An 18029-nucleotide genomic window follows, 5' to 3' on the forward strand; every position below is an offset into this window, starting at 1 on the left:
CCTAGGTTTTAGCCGATTTGCTGTAATGAGAATCCCATGGTGCCGAGGGGGGAGGACTGTTCCTCTACCCTTCGACAGGAGACAGATGAACGGAAAAAGTCAAATTTAATTTTGTGCGCACGGGAACCCCACATGCATGAGAGAGGCACGGGCCCCGCACACCTGAGAGGTTCGGAGGCAGAAAGGGGAAACCAGGAATTGGAGACACCCGGACAAAGGAGCGAGGTAGGGAGCCTGAGGGTGTCAGGGGAAGGCATCGTCCGTAGGGCGGTAGGAAGAACAGACCTGCAGTAACTGGATGTTTGCCCTGCCACAGAAATAGGTCATAAAAAGTTATTTCTGGTGACAACTCTCCTTGTGAGCACGGGCTTTCCTTTAACTTCTCCAAGGGAGAGGTGAATGCAGGGTCTCAGTTACCTTCAGCTCGAACTAATCCCCGTGCCAAGGAGTGCACCCCAGGGCCATCGGCTCTGAACCCTCACAGATGACTTGCCACGTGTTTCAGTCGGATACGTTCTTCGAAGAGGACTTGCAGATGGTGTTAGCAGTCGCCACGTTGCCTCCATGGTAGTTCTGCCCAGCTTCTCCCTGACCCAGAACGTGCGTGTGCCTTGGCTCCCCACAATCTTGCCCCGTTTGTCAGCAAACACGGTGAATTTTGCTGATCTCATTGATGGAAACTATCTAAGTGTATTTCCCATCACTCTTTCTCTTATGATGAAATGATTAGTTGAGCATCTCTTCATATATGTAAAGCCATTTATATTTCCTTTCCTGTGTAACCCCAAACCTTCTCCTTTGTCCCCCTCCTTTTTTAACTGAGTCCTCGAAGTGCTCCTACTACACTAAGAAAATCAGCCTTTGTCAATGAGATGCTTTGCAAATATTTGCTAAGCTTTTCCTTTGTCTCCTTTGCCTATGAAAGGCATTTCCTAGGTCAAGTTAATCAATCTTTTTTGGTTTCTGGGCTTTGTGTCATATAGTCAAAAGGCATGCTTCATTCTGAAATTATTTTTTAAATTATTTTGTATTACCTTCTAGTACTTGAATGATTTTTTTACAGTTAAAATTTTGACACAGCTGGAGTTTATTTTTGTGTAAGGAGGGAATGAGAAATAGGTCCAATTATATTTTCATCTACATGGCTACCGGCTTGTCTCATACCGTTCACTATATAAACCATTTCCCCCAAATATTTGGGTGCAATTTCATCACATCTGAATTTTGCTACACATTTTGGTCTATTTCTGGTCTTTTTATTCTATGCCATTGACTTGTTTATTCATGTACTATTAACATATCACTTTAATTTGTCTCCCTATGCTTAATAAAAATAGGACTTCCAATGAACTGTTGGGGCCAGGCTTCCCATATTACTTTCACCTGTTTACTTATTTTTATAAACTTTTCTGGATTTGCTTTTTTGGGTTATTTTTAACAGAGTAACTTTAGAGTCATCTTGCTGAGTGAAAAACAATCTTGTTGGTATTTTCACTGGGACCATCTGTGGAATTATCCATTGGGCCTCGGGGGGATTAATAGATTAGTCTCTGGTTCCCAGCAAACATTGCTCTGCAAACCTCAGGCTCCTGGAAGGAGATGAACGTCCGCATCTGAACAGTGCTGCACACCGCAGGGACCTCCTGAGTGTGGAACTCTGGGATATGCAGAGGGCACGTGTATGTTCCATCTCATTTATTCTCACCCTAAGAGGTGTTTTCAGGTCTAAATAAATGTAGCCTGGGGGTGGTAGAGGCTGAGACCTGTGCCTGGATTAGCCCTGAACTTAAGGACCATCACCTCTGCTAGTCCCTTCTGGCTGGGGACGAGCTCCGCAGGTTTGGCCCCAGTATTTGGAGGTAACAGGGAGATATGATGAAGAAGGAGCCAACATTGCCCGGGGTTTGATTTTATTTGTAATTCTTGCTAGACTGTTCATTTGGTTGCCTCCTCCCAGGTGGGCCCATGACACTGAGTGAACACTCTTGGTCCGTGGAGTCTGTGCCGTGTACTTTGGGAGGGAACGAAGGGAGGCAGACTTGGCCTTGAGGGGGCTCACAGTGCTGTCAGTACAAGTGGGAAGGCCAGCAATCTTTTCTTGAGCCAAGCAAAAGCCTGGCCTGGAACACAAAACTGCAGGCTGGGATGGCCAAATCGCACCCAAACAGCTCCATCTGCAGTTTCACCCAGACTATGGTTCCAAATTCCTAAGAAGGGAAAGTGATGTACGAAGATGACGCTGATGAGAGAGGAACAGGATCCAAGCCTTACTGGAAATTCAGGGTGAGCTCGTCACACGATCTGAGCGTAGACAACAGTATCTGTGTTTGCTGGATAGTTTGCTCTGCACTGGTCTGTCGTTTCTTCCGAAATTTTGAAATCCATGCCAGCAGAGGTGAGTGCCTTGTCTGGGGTGGATGGAAACTACAGAGAAAGGGAGAGGACGATGAGCTAATTCACCTCGTCTCTTTGCAAGCGAGAGCCTCTTTAGAAACAACTTGAAAGCTTTGGTCAGAGAAGACCCAAAGAGAGCAGAAGAAGCCCGCAAAAAAGCACTTGCCCAGCGACCACAGAGCAATTCCTAGTCTAGCGGGTAAGGCATAGCACAGAGGGAAATTCCAATGGCAGCGGGTTTTCGTGGTCACAGAAACAGCACAGTCATCTTACCTCGGCCAGAGAATCTGAGTGAGGATCCAGCGCCTGGCGACTTGAGTGACCTGCCAAAGTGCCAAGAAGAAAAGGGACAAATCTCACTGGTGGGGTCTGGAGGAATGGGAAGCCTCTCCTTTCAGTCTTGGGTGCATGGGTGGGCTGGGAGGAGATGTTGGTGGGAAAGGTGGAGGGTCAGGAAGGCAGGTGAGAGGAAATGGAGGGACTCCAACCTGCGGTGTGCAGAGAAGGTGAGCTGAGCAGGTTTTACCCCCTCCTTTCTGTTTTCCACTCCAGGCCACCTCCATTCTCAATGGCAGAGAAAGAAGCGCTGCCCCATCTCCCGGAAGCCACTTACATTTCCTGTAGCACTTTATGATAAGGAGGACAATCGTCATCAACAGTAGTGCCAGTAGAATCCCACCAAGAAAGGCTAAGACCAGTTGGAGTTCTTTTCTGTTGTGGCAAAGAAAGGGAGCAGATGACTTTCTGGGCTCCTTGAAGACCGTTTCTAAAGACCCCAGTGTAACATTTCCCTTTTATGGGCAAACCCCTGAAATAGCTTTCACACTTGCCACTGGTTTTCAACTTTTTGGTTTCAGGTTTCAGATCCGTTTGAGGCCTCAATGAAACCTATGGACTCTCTTTCCCCTTAAGAAATGTTCATAGTTCTCAAACTATTCCAAACAATTGAAGAGGAGGAAAGGCTCCCAAACTCATTATATGAGGCCAGCAATATGAGGCATGAAAACCAGACAAAAACACTCCAAAGAGAGAGAGAGAGAGGGAGAGAGAGAGAATTATAGACTGTAAACCTAGATGTAAAAATCCTCAACAAAATACCAATAAGCTGAATTCAGCGATACATTGAAAAGACTTTATCCCATGATCAAGTGGGATTTATTCTTGGGATGCAAGGCTAGTTCAATATCCACAAATCAGTTAACATGATACACCACAGAAGCAAATGAAAAAGTCATATGATTATATCAATAAATGCAGGAAAATGCATTGGACAAAATCTAGCATCTATTCATGATAAAAATTCTCAGCACAGTGGGGATAGAGAAAACATACTTTAACATCATAAAGGCCATCTACGACTAACCCACCTATAACATCGTCAATGGTGAAAAGCTACAAGCTTTTTCTCTAAGATCAGATACAAGAATGTCGTCCACTTTCCCTACTTTTATATAACAGTATTGGAAGTCTTAGCCACAACAATCAGACAAGAAAAAGAAATAAAAGGCATCCAAATTGGAAAGAAAGAAGTAAAACTGTCATTATTTGCAGATGACTATATAGAGAAAACCCTAAAAAATTCACCAAAAAATAATTAGAATAAATGAACTCAGTAAATCGCAGGATACCAAATTAATATTCAGAAGTCAGTTGCATTTTTACACACCACTAACAAACTATCAGAAAGAAAATTATGAAAATCCCATTTAAAATTGCACCAACAAGAATGAAATACCTAGGAAAAAATTCAATAAAGGAGGCAAAAGACCTGTGCTCAAAAACTGTAAGGCGCTGAAGAAAGAAATTGAAAAAGACAGTAATAAATGGAAAGCCATACCATACTCATGGATAGGAAGAATTAACATTGTTAAAATATCCATACTACCCAAAGCAACCTACAGATTCAGTGCAATCCCTACAAAAATACCACTGGCATTTTTTCACAGAACTAGAACAAATAATCCTGAAATTTATATGGAACAACAAAGGACCTTAAATAGCCAAAGCTGTCTTGAGAAAGAAGAACAGAGTTGGAGGTATCACATTACCTGGTATTAAACTATACTACAAAACCATAGTGATGAAAACGGCATGGCACTACCATAAAAACAGACATATAGATGAACAGAACATAATAAAGAGCCCAGAAATAATCCCATGCCTACATGGTCAATTAATCTATGAGAAAAGAAACAATAATATATAGTTGGGTAAAGATAATTTATGCAATAAAGGATGTTTAGAAAACTGGACAGATACATGCAAAAGAATGAAAATGGATTACTTTCTTCCACCATATGCTAGAATAAACTCAAAATGGATTAAAGACTTAAATGTAACACTCAAAACTATAAAACTCCTAGAAGAAAACATAGGTAGTAAACTCTTTGACTTTGCTTTTGGGAGTAATTTTTTGGATATGTCTCCTCAAGCAAGGGAAACAAGCCAAAAAAATGAAACAAATTTCACTTAGTTTGGGACTACATCAAACTAAAAACTTTTTGCACAGAGAGAAAACCATTAAAAACAACAATGAAAAGCCAACCTACGGAATGGGAGAAGATATATTTACTAGCGATACATCTGATGAGAGGTCAATATCCAAAATATATAAGACACGCATACAACTTAACACCAAGAAAAATGGACAGAGGACCTAAGTAGACCTTTTTCCAAAGAGGACATACAAATGGTCAATAGACATATGAAAATATGCTCAGCATCAGGGAAATTCAAACTAAAATCACAATGAAATGCCACCTTACACCTGTCAGGATGGCTATCATCAGTAAACGCACAAATAAGTGTTGGTGAGGATGTGGAGAAAGGGAACCCTCGTGCACTGTTGGTGGAAAGGTAAATTGGCGCAGCTACGAGGGAAAAGAGTATAATGTTCCTCAAAAAGCTGGAAATGAAACTGCCTTATGACCCAGGGATTCTACTGCTGGCAATTTATTTGAAGAAACTCAAAATACTAATTTGGAAAGACATATGCACCCTTATGCTCACTGCAGCATTGTTTACAGTAGTCAAGATATGAAAGCAGCCTAAGTGTCCACCGGGAGACAAATGGATAAAGAAGACATGACATACGTGAAGCCTGGAAAGGAGAGGCAGTGGAGGGAGCAACTGTCATCTCAAAATAAGAGCAGTCACAATGAGAGAGGCAAGCTGTGGGCAGATGTTTATATCACGGAATGTTAGTCAGTAAAAAAGAGTGAAATCTTGCCATTTGCAGCAACGTGAATGGACCTAGAGGGTATCATGCTAAGTGAAAAAAGTCAGAGAAAGAAAAATAGCGTATGTTTTTACTTGTATGTACCCCCAAAAATAAAAAATAAAACAGAAACAAACTCATAGATACAGAGAATAAACTGACAATTGCCAAATGCGAGGGGGTTTGGCAGAATGAGTTGTAAGTCATATAAATGTCTAATTACTATGTTGTACACCTAAAACTAATATAATATGGTATGTCAACTGTAATTTTAAATATATATTCATAGGTGACCCCATACAGCAAGTTTTATTTATAAACCTAGGAGATTCACGGGTCTCTTGAGTCTTGGAGGTCCCTAGGTTAAGGAAAACACTAATAAGGATAAAAAAATGATTTAGTTCTTCCACTCTTTCTGACCCTTTCTCCCCAGATGTCCTTCCCCAAGTCCCTACAGCTGGGCTGTCAACACAAAATCAAGCACCACGTGGTACAAGGTGAAATGGGTGTGAGAATGGTCACTTACTTGGGGTAGTCACAGGTACAGGGTGCAGCAGTAGTTGGTGTGGTTTGGGCTATGAGAGAACATGAAGGGAATGAATTAGTGTATCTGCCACTTTCCACCCGCCTTTCCAGCTTAAGTGTCCCAGGTGCCCCACCCTCTCCAAGCACCCAGCAGAGATTAATGTTGTGGGCTAGAACCCAGCAGACGGAGAGAACATTGTTCCTTAGATCCTGCATTCTTTAACGTGGAAATTAGAACCAGAACTAAAAAACCACCAGCCACACAAACAAAGGAAAAGCATAGTGTTTCTATAGCCCCATATGTCCCTTTGATAAACAAAACCTCTGTGTCTCCCTCAGAGCTTTTAATAGGACTCTTAGGGAGATATGCTCCCTCTGCTTTAAGCACAGAATCGATCTCAAGGCCAGGAAGTCAAGTACGAAAAGCGAATTCCAGAACTAGTGTTTCTCCAGACCCTTGGCGATAGATCTGACCTTGCTGCTTTCTTGGTTTGTTCATTCGTTTGCAGGGAAGTGAAAGGACCCACAGTGAGTTTTCCCAACACCTACAGCACAAATGGGGTGGGTGCTAAGGGACATAAACTACATTTCCCCAAACTACCCAGCTGGTCTAGTACCAAGCACAGAGACACCCTTTACTCAAACGTGGAGGGTCCGTTCTCTCTGACCCCCTTTTCACTCTTCACCACAGAGAAACAGGGCTCCTCCAACTTCAGAAATGCTGTGTTATTACAGCACACTTCCCAGTCACTGCAGTTCCTTTTAACTCAGCGGGGAGGCAGGTAACGGTTTCTGTCCTGAACTTACCAGTGTTGCATTCAGGTTGGGATGAACTTCCTCCCATACTGTCTTCCCCTGAAAATGAAGAAGGTCCCTCTGAGAAAGCCTGGAAGAGAGAAGAGGCGGTGGAGGGGTTAACTGCGATCTCAATATACGAGCGGTACCAAGGAGAGAGAGGCAGGTCACAGACTGTGGTGTGGCTGCCTCAGCTCAGCAGCCCGTCCTCAGCTTTGCAGGACTAGAAGTCTGATCTTATCAGGGAACCTAGAGCTGACTGATTACTCCAGAACCAACTCCCACCGACCAACTCACAGGCGACGGAGGTATGAACTGAGATGACAGAAGGAACATGTTGGTGTAACATGTCGCATTCTATCGGAACACGTAAGAAAGCCAGTTAAGACCACACTCCTGAAGTAAGGATGGGAGAAGACAAATGGGTACTTTTTAATAATTTTTAAAATATTTATTTATTTATTTATTCTTTTTTATTGATTATGCCATTACATTTGTTCTATTCCCTCCTCCATTCCCCTCCACCCAGCACACCCCCTCCCCCACCATTCCCCCCTTTAGTTTATGACCACGTGTCTCAAGTTCTTTAGATTCTGTATTTTCCCTACTATTCTTACCCTCCCCCCATCTATTTTCTACCTACCATCTATGCTACTTATTTTCTGTACCTTCTCCCCCCTTCTCCTTCTCCCACTCCCCTGTTGCTAATCCTCCACGCGATCTTCATTTCTATGGTTCACTCCTGATCTAGCTGTCCTCTTAGTTTGCTTTTGTTTTAGGTGTGGTTGTTGATAACTGTGAGTTTGCTGTCCTTTCACTGTTCATATTTTTTATCTTCTTTTTCTTAGGTAAGTCCCTTTAACATTTCATATACTAAGGGCTTGGTGATGATGAACTCCTTGAATTTGGTCTTATCTGAGAAGCACTTTATCTGTCCTTCCATTCTAAATGAAAGCTTTGCTGGATAGAGCAATCTTGGATATAGGTCCTTGGTTTTTCATGACTTGGAATACTTCTTTCCAGCCCCTTCTTGCCTGCAAGGTCTCTTTTGAGAAATCAGCTGACAGTCTGATAGGAGCTCCTTTGTAGGTAACTGTCTCCTTTTCTCTTGCTGCTTCTAGGATTGTCTCCTTAATTTTAATCCTGGGTAATGTAATTATGATGTTCCTTGGTGTGTTCCTCCTTGGGTCCAACTTCTTTGGCACTCTCTGAGCTTCCTGGACTTCCTGGAAGTCTATTTTCTTCACCAGATTGGGAGAGTTCTATATTATTTGTTCAAATAACTTTTCCACTTGTTGCTCTTCCTCTTCTCCTTCTGGTACCCCTATGATTCAGATGTTGGAACATTTAAAGATGTCCTGGAGGTTCCTTAGCCTCTCCTCACTTTTTTGAATTCTTGTTTCTTCATTCTGTTCTGGTTGAATGTTTCTTTCTTCCTTCTGCTCCACACCCTTGATTTGAGTCCCAGTTTCCTTCCCATCACTATTGCTTCCCTGTATATTATTTTCCTTTACTTCACTTAGCATAACCTTCATTCATTATTTTATGTAATTTGCAACCAAATTCAACCAATTCTGTGAGCTTCTTGATTACCAGTGTTTTGAACTGTGCATCTGATCAGTTGGCTATCTCTTAGTTGCTTAGTTGTATTTTTTTCTGGAACTTTGATCTATTCTTTCATTTGGGCCTTTTTTTTTTTTTTTGCCTTGACCAGCCTGTTATGTACTGAGGGGCAGAGCCTTAGGTGTTCACCAGGGTGAGGCAACCCACGTGGCTGCATTGTGATGCCATTTGTGGGGCAGGGGTCCGAGAGGAAACAGTGCCGCTTGCTCCGCTCTCTGCTAGATTTCAGTCACTTTCCCCACTTCCCACCAGCAAATTGGGCCCTTCTGGTGCTGATTCCCGGGTGGGCTTTTATACGTTCTAGGACCCTGTGGGTCTTTCCAATGAGCTTTCCTGTGAGGCTGGGAGTTTCTCCCACTGCTGCCTCCACCCCCACAGGTGTTTTCAATCAGTGGTTTGAGGCTTTATTTCCCTGCGCTGGGGCCCTGGGTTGTGTGATCCATCCCGCTCCCCAGTTGTTCCTCCCGGTTTATCTACACATGAATGTGGGATCACCTGCTCCACCAGCCACCGCCTGGCCTGCCCCAGTCCTCCAACCACCACCTTGCTGTGAGTCCTCTCCCCCTGGCCGCCCATCTCTGCCCCTCCTACCGGTCTGGATGAATGTGTCTTCTTTAACTCCTTGGTTGTCCGACTTCCATACAGTTCAATTTTCTGTCAGTTTGGTTGGTTTTTGTTTTTAAACTGTTGTTGTCCTTCTTTTGGTTGTGCAAGGAGGTACAGTGTATCTACCTATACCTCCATCTCGGTCAGAAGTCCTTAAAAAAAGCTTTTTATCACAGGCATTCTCTCATGCCACTAAGAATTTTCTGTAAGCATTTTTTGTGGTGACAGGTCTTTCTGTTACAGTTATGTACTACAGTTTGCTTCCCATCACTATTTTCTTAAAAAAGAAAGAAAATAGAAAAAAAGAAAGCTCCCCACCTGTACATCTTCTTAACCAGTTCCCTGCTTGTTCATAAATGTCTCCACTTGTATTATTATTTATATTTCATTACTTTATAATAAACCAATTTTAGGAGGCCACGATTTTATTTCATACTTAAGTAAACCCATGGTAAGAATTTTTGGCTCTGCTATATCATTATATTTCAGGGTGATTTATTTAGACAACAGAAGCCACCAGTTGTTTAATTGTCCAGCTCTCAAAAAAGAAGCCATTTCCAAGTCCCCGGACATGGGGGAGGTTGGGAGCAGGACCGCACCACCACGGAGCAGCAGCAACAACTTCATACCCAGTGACTTACAACGCGACCCAACTTTTTTAGTTCATGCATTGGGACACTAAGAAAGACACAGATGGGAAATGTGTGAGAACTCTGAGCCAGGAGAACAGAAAGCCACCATGCATAGCAGAACCAGCAGTGGTAACAATTTTTCTAGCACTTTTTTGCATTTAACAATTGATGATGCTCTGTAAAGCACCATAAAATATTTATGTAGCATTTTAAGTATATTGAAAGGCGCGTTTATGCTAAGCAAACACAGTATGAACTTATCTTACAAACTGGTACTAGACCCTACACCTGGGGAGGTGGAAGAGAAGATCTCCACAGGTTTCTGGAAAATCTTAAGCTTCGCAACAGTGGCTCTGAATTTGCAACTGTCCCCAAAGAAAGGTTACCACAGCTGCCTTAAAAAAAAGTCGGGCCACCCCACCCTGAAAGACAAAACCATTACCCAGCACCATGGGGCAACAGCTACTTACAAATCCAGGCGGAGGGAAGAAGGAAGCACATTGTCCTTGAAAAACAATGCTCACGCACTTGACAGAAGCATAAATGCAAATAGAAACAATGCTATATATACTTTGCCACACTCTGTCCAGCACCGCAGAAACTTCCTGGTTGCGTTTAAATTCACCCACTCAGTGCAGCCATTCAAACCCAATCCTTTTCCCACCAAATAAAGTTTAGAAGACAAAACATGAGAGAAACTACTAACAATTAGACGACATTCCTCTTTGGTGAATGATTACTTTGCCTAGATTAAAAGCAATGGGGTAAATCTATTTACCTTTACAGAAACCGTCCAGTCATGAGGAGACACTGCCTAAACTGAACTTGTACTTGCTTCCGCTGCTACTCTTATTTTTCAAAAATGACTAAGTAACTACTGTCACTGTCGTGGTCTCATCCAGCTGTGTTGCAAATCAATGAAACTCGAGGGCAGACTTCCTCTTTGAGGCCAACAGTATTTTTTTAATCCCATAAGCAGGGAATTTCTCTCATATCTTTTGAAACATGAACGTCAAACCACAAGGGATCAGACAAATTTATTTCTAGTTCAGTACATGTTGAGTATTTAACCACATGCCAGGTACTGGTGTTGGGGGCGGGGTCAGCCGTATGGCATGATCATTGTCATGAAACATCTTATGGTGTCATTTACTCTAACCGCGGAGATGAGGTGAATAATAAAACACAAACTGAACATCAGTGTGAAGAGTTAAGCGCTGCCCTGGCTGGTAGATCAGTTGGTTGGAGCAATGTCAGCAGCAAAAGTTGTGGGTTTGATCCTCAGCCAGGGCACACACCTAGGTTGTGGGTTCAATCCCCCTTCGGGGTGTGTACGGGAGGCAACCAATTCTCTCTCTGCCTTCCTCTCTGTCTCAAATCTATAAGTGTGTCCTCAGATGAGGATTAAAAAGAAAAAGTTAAGCGCCAGCTGTGCGAACGTTGTGTTAAGAGTATGGAGAGCCCTTCCAAGAGAAGGCAAATCATTTATAAACACCTATTCATAACACGATATTAATAAACATACTCATTAAGTAAACACAGTGAATCATACAGCGGGCGGGGCGCTGTGGGTAATTCTGGGAAGCCCCTCTCGGACCCTACCGCCTCACGGAGCAGAAACCAGCCAGACGAGTGAAGAAGAGGCTAATCACAGGCTGCTTTACTGCCATGAAGAAAAGCAGCCGACGCCATCCATACCTGAGAGCAAATGGGAGAGACTCTAGATAAAATGATGAGTAGGGAAGGTCTGTGCAAGGAGCAGACAGGTACGGGGACAACCAGAGGACAGGACAGAGTTGACCAGGCAGAGAGCCCGGGAAGACAGAGGACAGGGCAACTCCCAGGGCCTAGCAGAGTGGGTGACATCAGGAGCGGCTGTGGGCGGACAGACCTGGGGCCGGAGCCTGGCCGGGTGGGGTGGGGATGGAGGGAGAAAGAAGAAAGTGTGCCAGGAGTGCCCCAGGCCCAGGACTGGTTGCTGGGTCTGAGTGATGTATTTCCGAGATCTCAGCACCGTCCCAGGGTGGGGCATTTGTAAGGGGTGGGAAGGGAAATTCAGTTTCATGGGTGGAGTTCAGCCAGACGGTTGGAGGTCTTTCAATCCAAGCAAGGAATATATTTTCAGTGTTAATAAGGAACCATTAAAGGATTCTGAATTGGGATATAATAAACATGGCCATTAAGGAAGACGATACCACATCACAAGATAAACTGCGGGTAGAGAAAGAGGCTCGGAAATCTTCTAGGAGGGTAGGGCAGTGTTTGAGGTATTTAATGAAGGCATGAGCAGCGGTGGGGAGGGGCCCCCGGGAAACCTGCCGGGAGACTGGAAGTGGTAGAACTGGGCACTTGGGTCTGGGAAGGACGTAGCAGATGAGTCAATGACGACGCCAAAGATTTTGAATCTCAGTGGCGGAGAGAATCCGCTTTTTCATTCACTCCACAATGAGCACATATTTTGTGCCATGACTGAGTCTAAGTTCTGAGGATGTCACAGTGAGCACAAAACGGCCTGTCCTTCCTTCGTGGAACTTACAGATGCAAAGGAGGCTGTGACCGCACCAAGACGTGGTGGGTGGTAGCCGTTCCGTGAGCTGTGAAGGCGCAGGGCCCCCGCCTGTGTGCGTCCGTGACCCAGGGAACCAGGGCGGGCTTCCTGGAGGAACATGAGCTGAAATTGAGTTGCGAGTTGGAGTTTCATTGGGCCAAAAGCAGCGGGGGTCACAGTGGGTGATGACCACACGGAACAGAACATTAAAACCCCAAAGTCCTGTGTCAGAAAGGGGAACAGGTAGTCCAAACAAACTAGTGAGAGGGATAGTTTTTCAAGTACAGAGTGTGCCGGAGCGGTGCGGGCTGCTGGGACGTGAAACACGGAGGGGAAGAAGCGGAAGAAGCAGGAAGGGGCCAGTTTCCTCAAAGCTTCTGCCTTCTTAGAAGAGAAGTGGGTTATCTGCACCAAAGACACTTATTTAAACAAGGGGAACATGATTGAACTTGCAGTCTGAGAGCACCCCTAAAACTGGGGGCAAGAACAGGTTGGGAGGCAGCCGGAGCAGCTGTGGAACCCCTGGCTGAGGAGGGGTTCCTGCCGTGAGCCAGTTGGGGGATGCGAGGAGCCTGGACCAGCCACAAGCAGACGCAGGCAGACGCAGGGAGAGAAATTCATCTGAGCGACATCTAGGAGAGTGGTGGCAAAACAAGGGAGGAAAAACTGTCAAAGACTGTGAGCAAAGGTGTCACCAAAGGGCAGGAGGAAGAGGAGCCAGAAAAGGAAGCATCAGATGATTGAGAGTGAGGATTAACTGATGAATCGATGTTCACTGAGCACCCACGCACAATGCCACGTTCTGGGGTACGTAAGCGTAACAAAATGTCATAGAAGTGACATCAGACGTCTCTACAGGATGGAGTGGGACCCAACAGAGAAGGGGCTCAGGCTACCCAATAGGGAGGGAGAGTGGGTGTCAAGACAAGCATCATGAAGATGACATTTCGATTGCATCTTGAAAGATGACTCACGTGTTCCAGGCAGAGGAATAGCGTGAGCAAAGGCCTGCTTTGTCACGCTCAGGGAAGTGCAAATACTATTTCACCATTGCTGGTGCTGTGGGTTATGAGGGTGGGGAGGGGATGGGAAATGTAAGAGATAAGAAAGGCCGGAGAGGAGGGCAAGACCCTAAACGAACTTGACCTTAAAGGCTGCAGAGAGAGTGCGGAAGAGCAGTAACATGATCACATTTGGGCTTAGGCAACAGCGCGCAGGGGGAACTGGTGAGGGCCAGTCAGCAGGTGGTTTGCTGTTGCAGCTGTGACGAGAAGTGGGGGTGACGTGACCAGAGGCCGTGGCCGTGGGGAAGAAGAGGCAGGCGCACTGGCAAATGCACTCATTTCTTAGGTGTGAGAAGGGAAGGGAGACAGAGAACTCGGGATAACTCCTGGCTTTCTGCCTCATCTCATTGGCTGATAGAGAGAATGTGGGGGGAGGGGATGTAATGAGTTTGCTTTTGGACACAGAGTTTAGGGTCCCTGTGGGACACTGTGCCAGAGACTTAGCCAGGGGGGTTGGACGCGCGGGTCTGGGGCTCACAAAAGAGAACTAGACCTGCACAGCAGACACTAGCGCTCGCCCCTAACCAGTGGTTGGCTCCTCTTGTCACAGAGCCACCTGTGGTTGGGCAGTACCACGTGACACATTCTGCCCAATGGACGAGGTGTGAAAGTCATGGCTATTCTTTCTAGTTGAATCACTTCACTGCTGAAGCAAGACCTCCTCTGACCCCTCCCCTGCAGGACGAGCATGGAGATTCGTGATGAGGAGATGAGGTTGAAAGCTCTGAGGCTGGGCAACAGGGTCACCATACAGGGGACAGCCTCTCTGGAGAGTCACCAGAACCTGGACTGGATTCTGTACGAACAAGAAATAACCTCTCTCCATGTTGCTCTGTTGAGATGTCGGGGGACAGTTTCTTAAAGCACTTAATCTAACCTCTCCTGCTTAACACAACTCGAGACACAGGTTAGAAGTCATCATTATACATGTGACACGTAGAAGCCTAGGGAGTGGACGAGGTCATCCAGGTACAATTTGTAGAATGAGAATAAAAATCCTTAGTCCAGAACTCTGGGGAACACCAACATTTAGGGGGGAGGCAAACCAACAACCAAAAAAAGTCGCCTAAGGAAACAAACAGTGACAGTGAGCAAATGCGGTCAGAGGACAGGGAGGAGAGAGAGGAAGGAAAAGCTGTGGCCAATATTGCCAGTGTGCTCAGAGGTCAAGGCAAACGAGGACTGGGAAGAGCTGATTGGATTTGGAAATGAGGAGAGCATAATCTCTTTTGCTAAAGCAGCTCGGGTTCGGTAGTGGTGGGAAGAAAGACTTTGATGGGTTGAAGAGTGAATGGAAAAACTCCAGACAGCAGAATAGATCTTTAAAGAAATCTTTGTTAAAGAACACGAGCAAATGCTGGATAAAATACTTTAAATGCCATAATTTAAAAATGCGTGGCTGAACTAAACGTTGGAAATCCTCCAAGGTCAGAAAGGAAGAGAGCTGAGTGAGACCCGGAGCTGGCGTTTGCTCTGGGAACAGCACCAATGTATGATGGCCTGTAGCTGGGGTCTCAAGGCTGCGTGCGTGAGGTCAGGAGACCAAGTCCAGAGCCTGCTCAAGGATGGAAGGTACATCGGAACCCCAGTGGGTGAACTAGGAATCCCCACAGCACAGATGGAAATGCAGGGATCCTTGCCATCTCGGTTTTATCTTGCAGCGTAACAAACAATCACAGATTTAGAGGATTTTACCAACACTCATTTATGATCCCAGTGTCTGGGTGAGAGGCCTGGGCAGTTTCCACAGGGTTCTCTGCTTCAGGATCTCACCAGGCTGAGGTTCACATACTGGCTGTGGTGTTATCAGAGGCTTGACTGGGGCAAGATCCACTTCCAAACTCCCTCTCTTTGTTGGATGAATTTGTTTCCTTTCAGCTGCATGACCGAGTCCCAGCTTCTTCCTGGCTGCCAGCCGGGGTCTGTCCGCAGGGCCTCCTCTCTGTAGCCACAGTGCTGAACAGAACACTCCCACTAAGAGCAGCAACGGTCTCGCCGTGGTTGAGTCAAATGGGCACATCTTGGCCCTTGTCTACCTTGACCTCTTAGCATCAGCCTTTCCTCCCTGGCCTGCTTGACCTCCCTCTGACCTGAGACAGCCCTCCCTTCCCACTCCACACTATTTTCCTAGGTTGTTTCGCCCACTCCCAGGACCTGACTATCTATATGCCACAGATGCTGTAGTTTGTGACTCCAGCCATAACGTCTACCAGTACATAAGTTCATTACCCACATGTCACCACATGGCTGTCTAACTCACTCATATTCAATATGATATTCACTACTCACAGCCAAGAATAAAACTGAAAGCAGAACCTTTCCCCGGGAAACTTGCTTCTTCTCATCTATCCTCTATCTCAAGTTGTAGCACCACCGCAAGCCAGAGACCTAGGAGTCGACTTACACGCATCTCTCGTGCTCACTCCACTTGCCCAGTGACCAGCCGTCCCCCTCTGCAGAACCCTTTCTCTGCCTCCCCTCCGGCATGTGTTCCTCCGTGGCTCTGGTCAGCCTGCCTTTCTTGAGACAAACTCCCTCCAATATTCCAAATCACAGAGAACAGTGCCTTCCTTTTCCCTCTCAAGAAAACTGACCCAGCTCCTCCCCTCTCCCACGTTCTCCCTACTTAAGCATCACTAATGTTGCCTTTCCTATTTCTCACCAATTCCTGCCTTTCCAGCCACACTGCCAAGGTCTTCAACGCCCTACAGTTGAAGAAGCCAATATGCTCTCTCCAAACTGCCCTCTAGTTGCTACTGATGTTCGGAAACAAGAATCTAGTCATCAGTCCTCTGCTTACGACGTTGTTCATTGGCTTCCCTGCCCTCAGAACAAAATCTAACTTCTAAGCATAGCATTTAGGGACCCTAAGGTTAACTCCTTACTTTTTATAGTTCCCTTTTAATGTTTTTAAGACATTTTATTTATTTCTAGAGACAGGGGGAGAGAGGGAGAGAAACTCCAACGGGGTGGTTGCCCATTGAGCGCTCTCTACTGGGGACCTGGCCCACAACCCAGGCGTGTGTCCTGACTGGGAATTGAACCGGCAACCCTTTGGTTTGCAGGCTGGCACTCAATCCACTGAGCCACACCAGCCAGAGAACCCTCTCAATTTCTTGGGCTTAAAAAATGTTCCTCTCCTACACTGGCTTCTCTACAATCACCCATGCTGGCTGCTCCATCTTCCCAGACTCCAATCCCAACACTTCTGGCTTACTTTCTCTTTCAAATGCCAGGTCAGACATTTCTTTTCTGACCGGTTGCTTTCCTGCTTTCTCTGTATTTTCCTGGATGCTGTCATTGCTTTCTTGGGACTGGAGATTTTGCTTTACTACTCACTCAGGTTAATACTTGACAGGACAGTTGTGCTGGTTCACAAGAAGTCAATCTGTTTAGGTGGGACTTTCTGGAATTCTATTCCAGGAATATTCACATGAGAGTGAGCTGCTAGAGACTCGTGAGCAATTTCGGAGGGTGCCTGCGAGGCAGCCACTGCTGTGCAGCCCACACACGTTGTGGTCTGTTGGATCCCCAGCTGTGGCCGGGGCCTCCCAGCCGAGCCCTCCCAGACTTTCCCCGGGTCAGCCTTTGGCTTCTCCAACCTTTGGACCAGGCGCGTGTGATGAAGGGCCTGGGGTTTTGTAGGCCCTTCATCGCAACCTTACCATTGAGGTCAAAGGTAATAACACTGGCAATGTCAGCCTGTGTGCTTGTGACCTCCACTCACTCCTGCTCTCTCCCACTGTACGTCCACCTTCCTTCCTCAATGGCCTGTTCTGTGAGCCCCAAGCTCCTCATCAGGATCAGAGACAACGGCCTCCAGAGACTGTGGCCAGCTCCCACTCGGTGTGTGGGCAAACCACTGAACACACACACACGCACGCACGCGCGCACATGTCCCAGGGGAACCGCTTCTCTGATGTTGAGTGGAGTATTCTTAGTGCTTTTCTAGCCAACTTTTAACTCTGCGTTAGGAACTGGCATCTCTAGAGGATCGGTGTAAGATGGGGCTTAGTGCAACCGTAATTGTTAAATAATCTAGAACACCTGTGTTGACTCTACCAGCAGCTCTTTTAAGAAACAGTACAGATGTCAATGTGATTTCCATTGTAGATGGATACATTAGCCATCAGTAAATACAGACCCAGACGATTGTTACATAAATTAAAATCCTAAGAAGTCGAGAAAATAGCAATCATCCATACAATACATAGTTTCAAATATTTCCTATTATGTAAGTTGTGCGTTTGTGTACAATTAAATCTTTATACAAGTATGGAAGAACTAAATGCAGAAAAACCTATGGAAGGGCAGAATTTTCTGATTTACCTGCTGGATTCTCTAAAAGACTTTATTTATTTATTAAGAGAGGGAGAGGGAGAAAGAGGGGGAGAAACGTCAATGTGTGGTTGTCTGGTTGTCCCCCACACGCTCCTTACTGGGGACCTGGCCTACAACCCAGGTAGGTGCCCCAACTGGGGAATCAAGCTGGTGACCGTTTGAGTTGCAGGCCAGCACTCAACCCACTGAGACACACCAGCCAGGGAAGGGCTACCTGCTAGATTCTTAAGAATGAATCCACAACATATTGAGTCCCTAATATTTTCTATAGACATATTATAAAA

General features: G+C 45.6%; 1 protein-coding gene across 2 annotated transcripts; it reads right to left on the reverse strand.

Moving 5' to 3' along the window:
* Nucleotides 1–88: 88 nt before the first annotated feature.
* Nucleotides 89–10687, reverse strand: CUNH1orf162 (chromosome unknown C1orf162 homolog). Of its 2 annotated transcripts, none has more exons than XM_037152546.2 (6): nt 10571–10687; nt 6944–7022; nt 6138–6186; nt 3008–3105; nt 2668–2717; nt 89–2424 (listed from the first exon to the last, which is right to left on the reverse strand). In XM_037152546.2, exons 2-6 carry the CDS (start codon nt 6978–6980, stop codon nt 2293–2295), a joined length of 366 nt encoding a protein of 121 aa, XP_037008441.2. In that variant the 5' UTR covers nt 6981–7022; nt 10571–10687; the 3' UTR covers nt 89–2292. The 2 variants fall into 2 exon arrangements, with proteins under 2 accessions (XP_037008441.2, XP_037008442.2); XM_037152547.2 differs by lacking the exon at nt 10571–10687 and adding an exon at nt 10263–10475.
* Nucleotides 10688–18029: the final 7342 nt, after the last annotated feature.

This window comes from Artibeus jamaicensis, unplaced genomic scaffold, assembly GCF_021234435.1.
Source record: "Artibeus jamaicensis isolate MK-2021 breed Jamaican fruit bat unplaced genomic scaffold, CSHL_Jam_final scaffold_1689, whole genome shotgun sequence".
In the NCBI taxonomy this organism is placed as follows: domain Eukaryota; kingdom Metazoa; phylum Chordata; class Mammalia; order Chiroptera; family Phyllostomidae; genus Artibeus; species Artibeus jamaicensis.

What these genes read in the sequence shown, in the direction of transcription:
- CUNH1orf162 (XM_037152546.2), bottom strand. Translation starts at nt 6,980, where the DNA reads ATGGGAGGAAGTTCATCCCAACCTGAATGCAACACTG. An exon ending in CCAACCTGAATGCAACACTG is followed by an intron (nt 6,187 to 6,943) that starts GTAAGTTCAGGA and finishes GTTCTCTCATAG; the next exon opens with CCCAAACCACACCAACTACT. An exon ending in ACTCAGATTCTCTGGCCGAG is followed by an intron (nt 2,425 to 2,667) that starts GTAAGATGACTG and finishes CTTTCTCTGTAG; the next exon opens with TTTCCATCCACCCCAGACAA.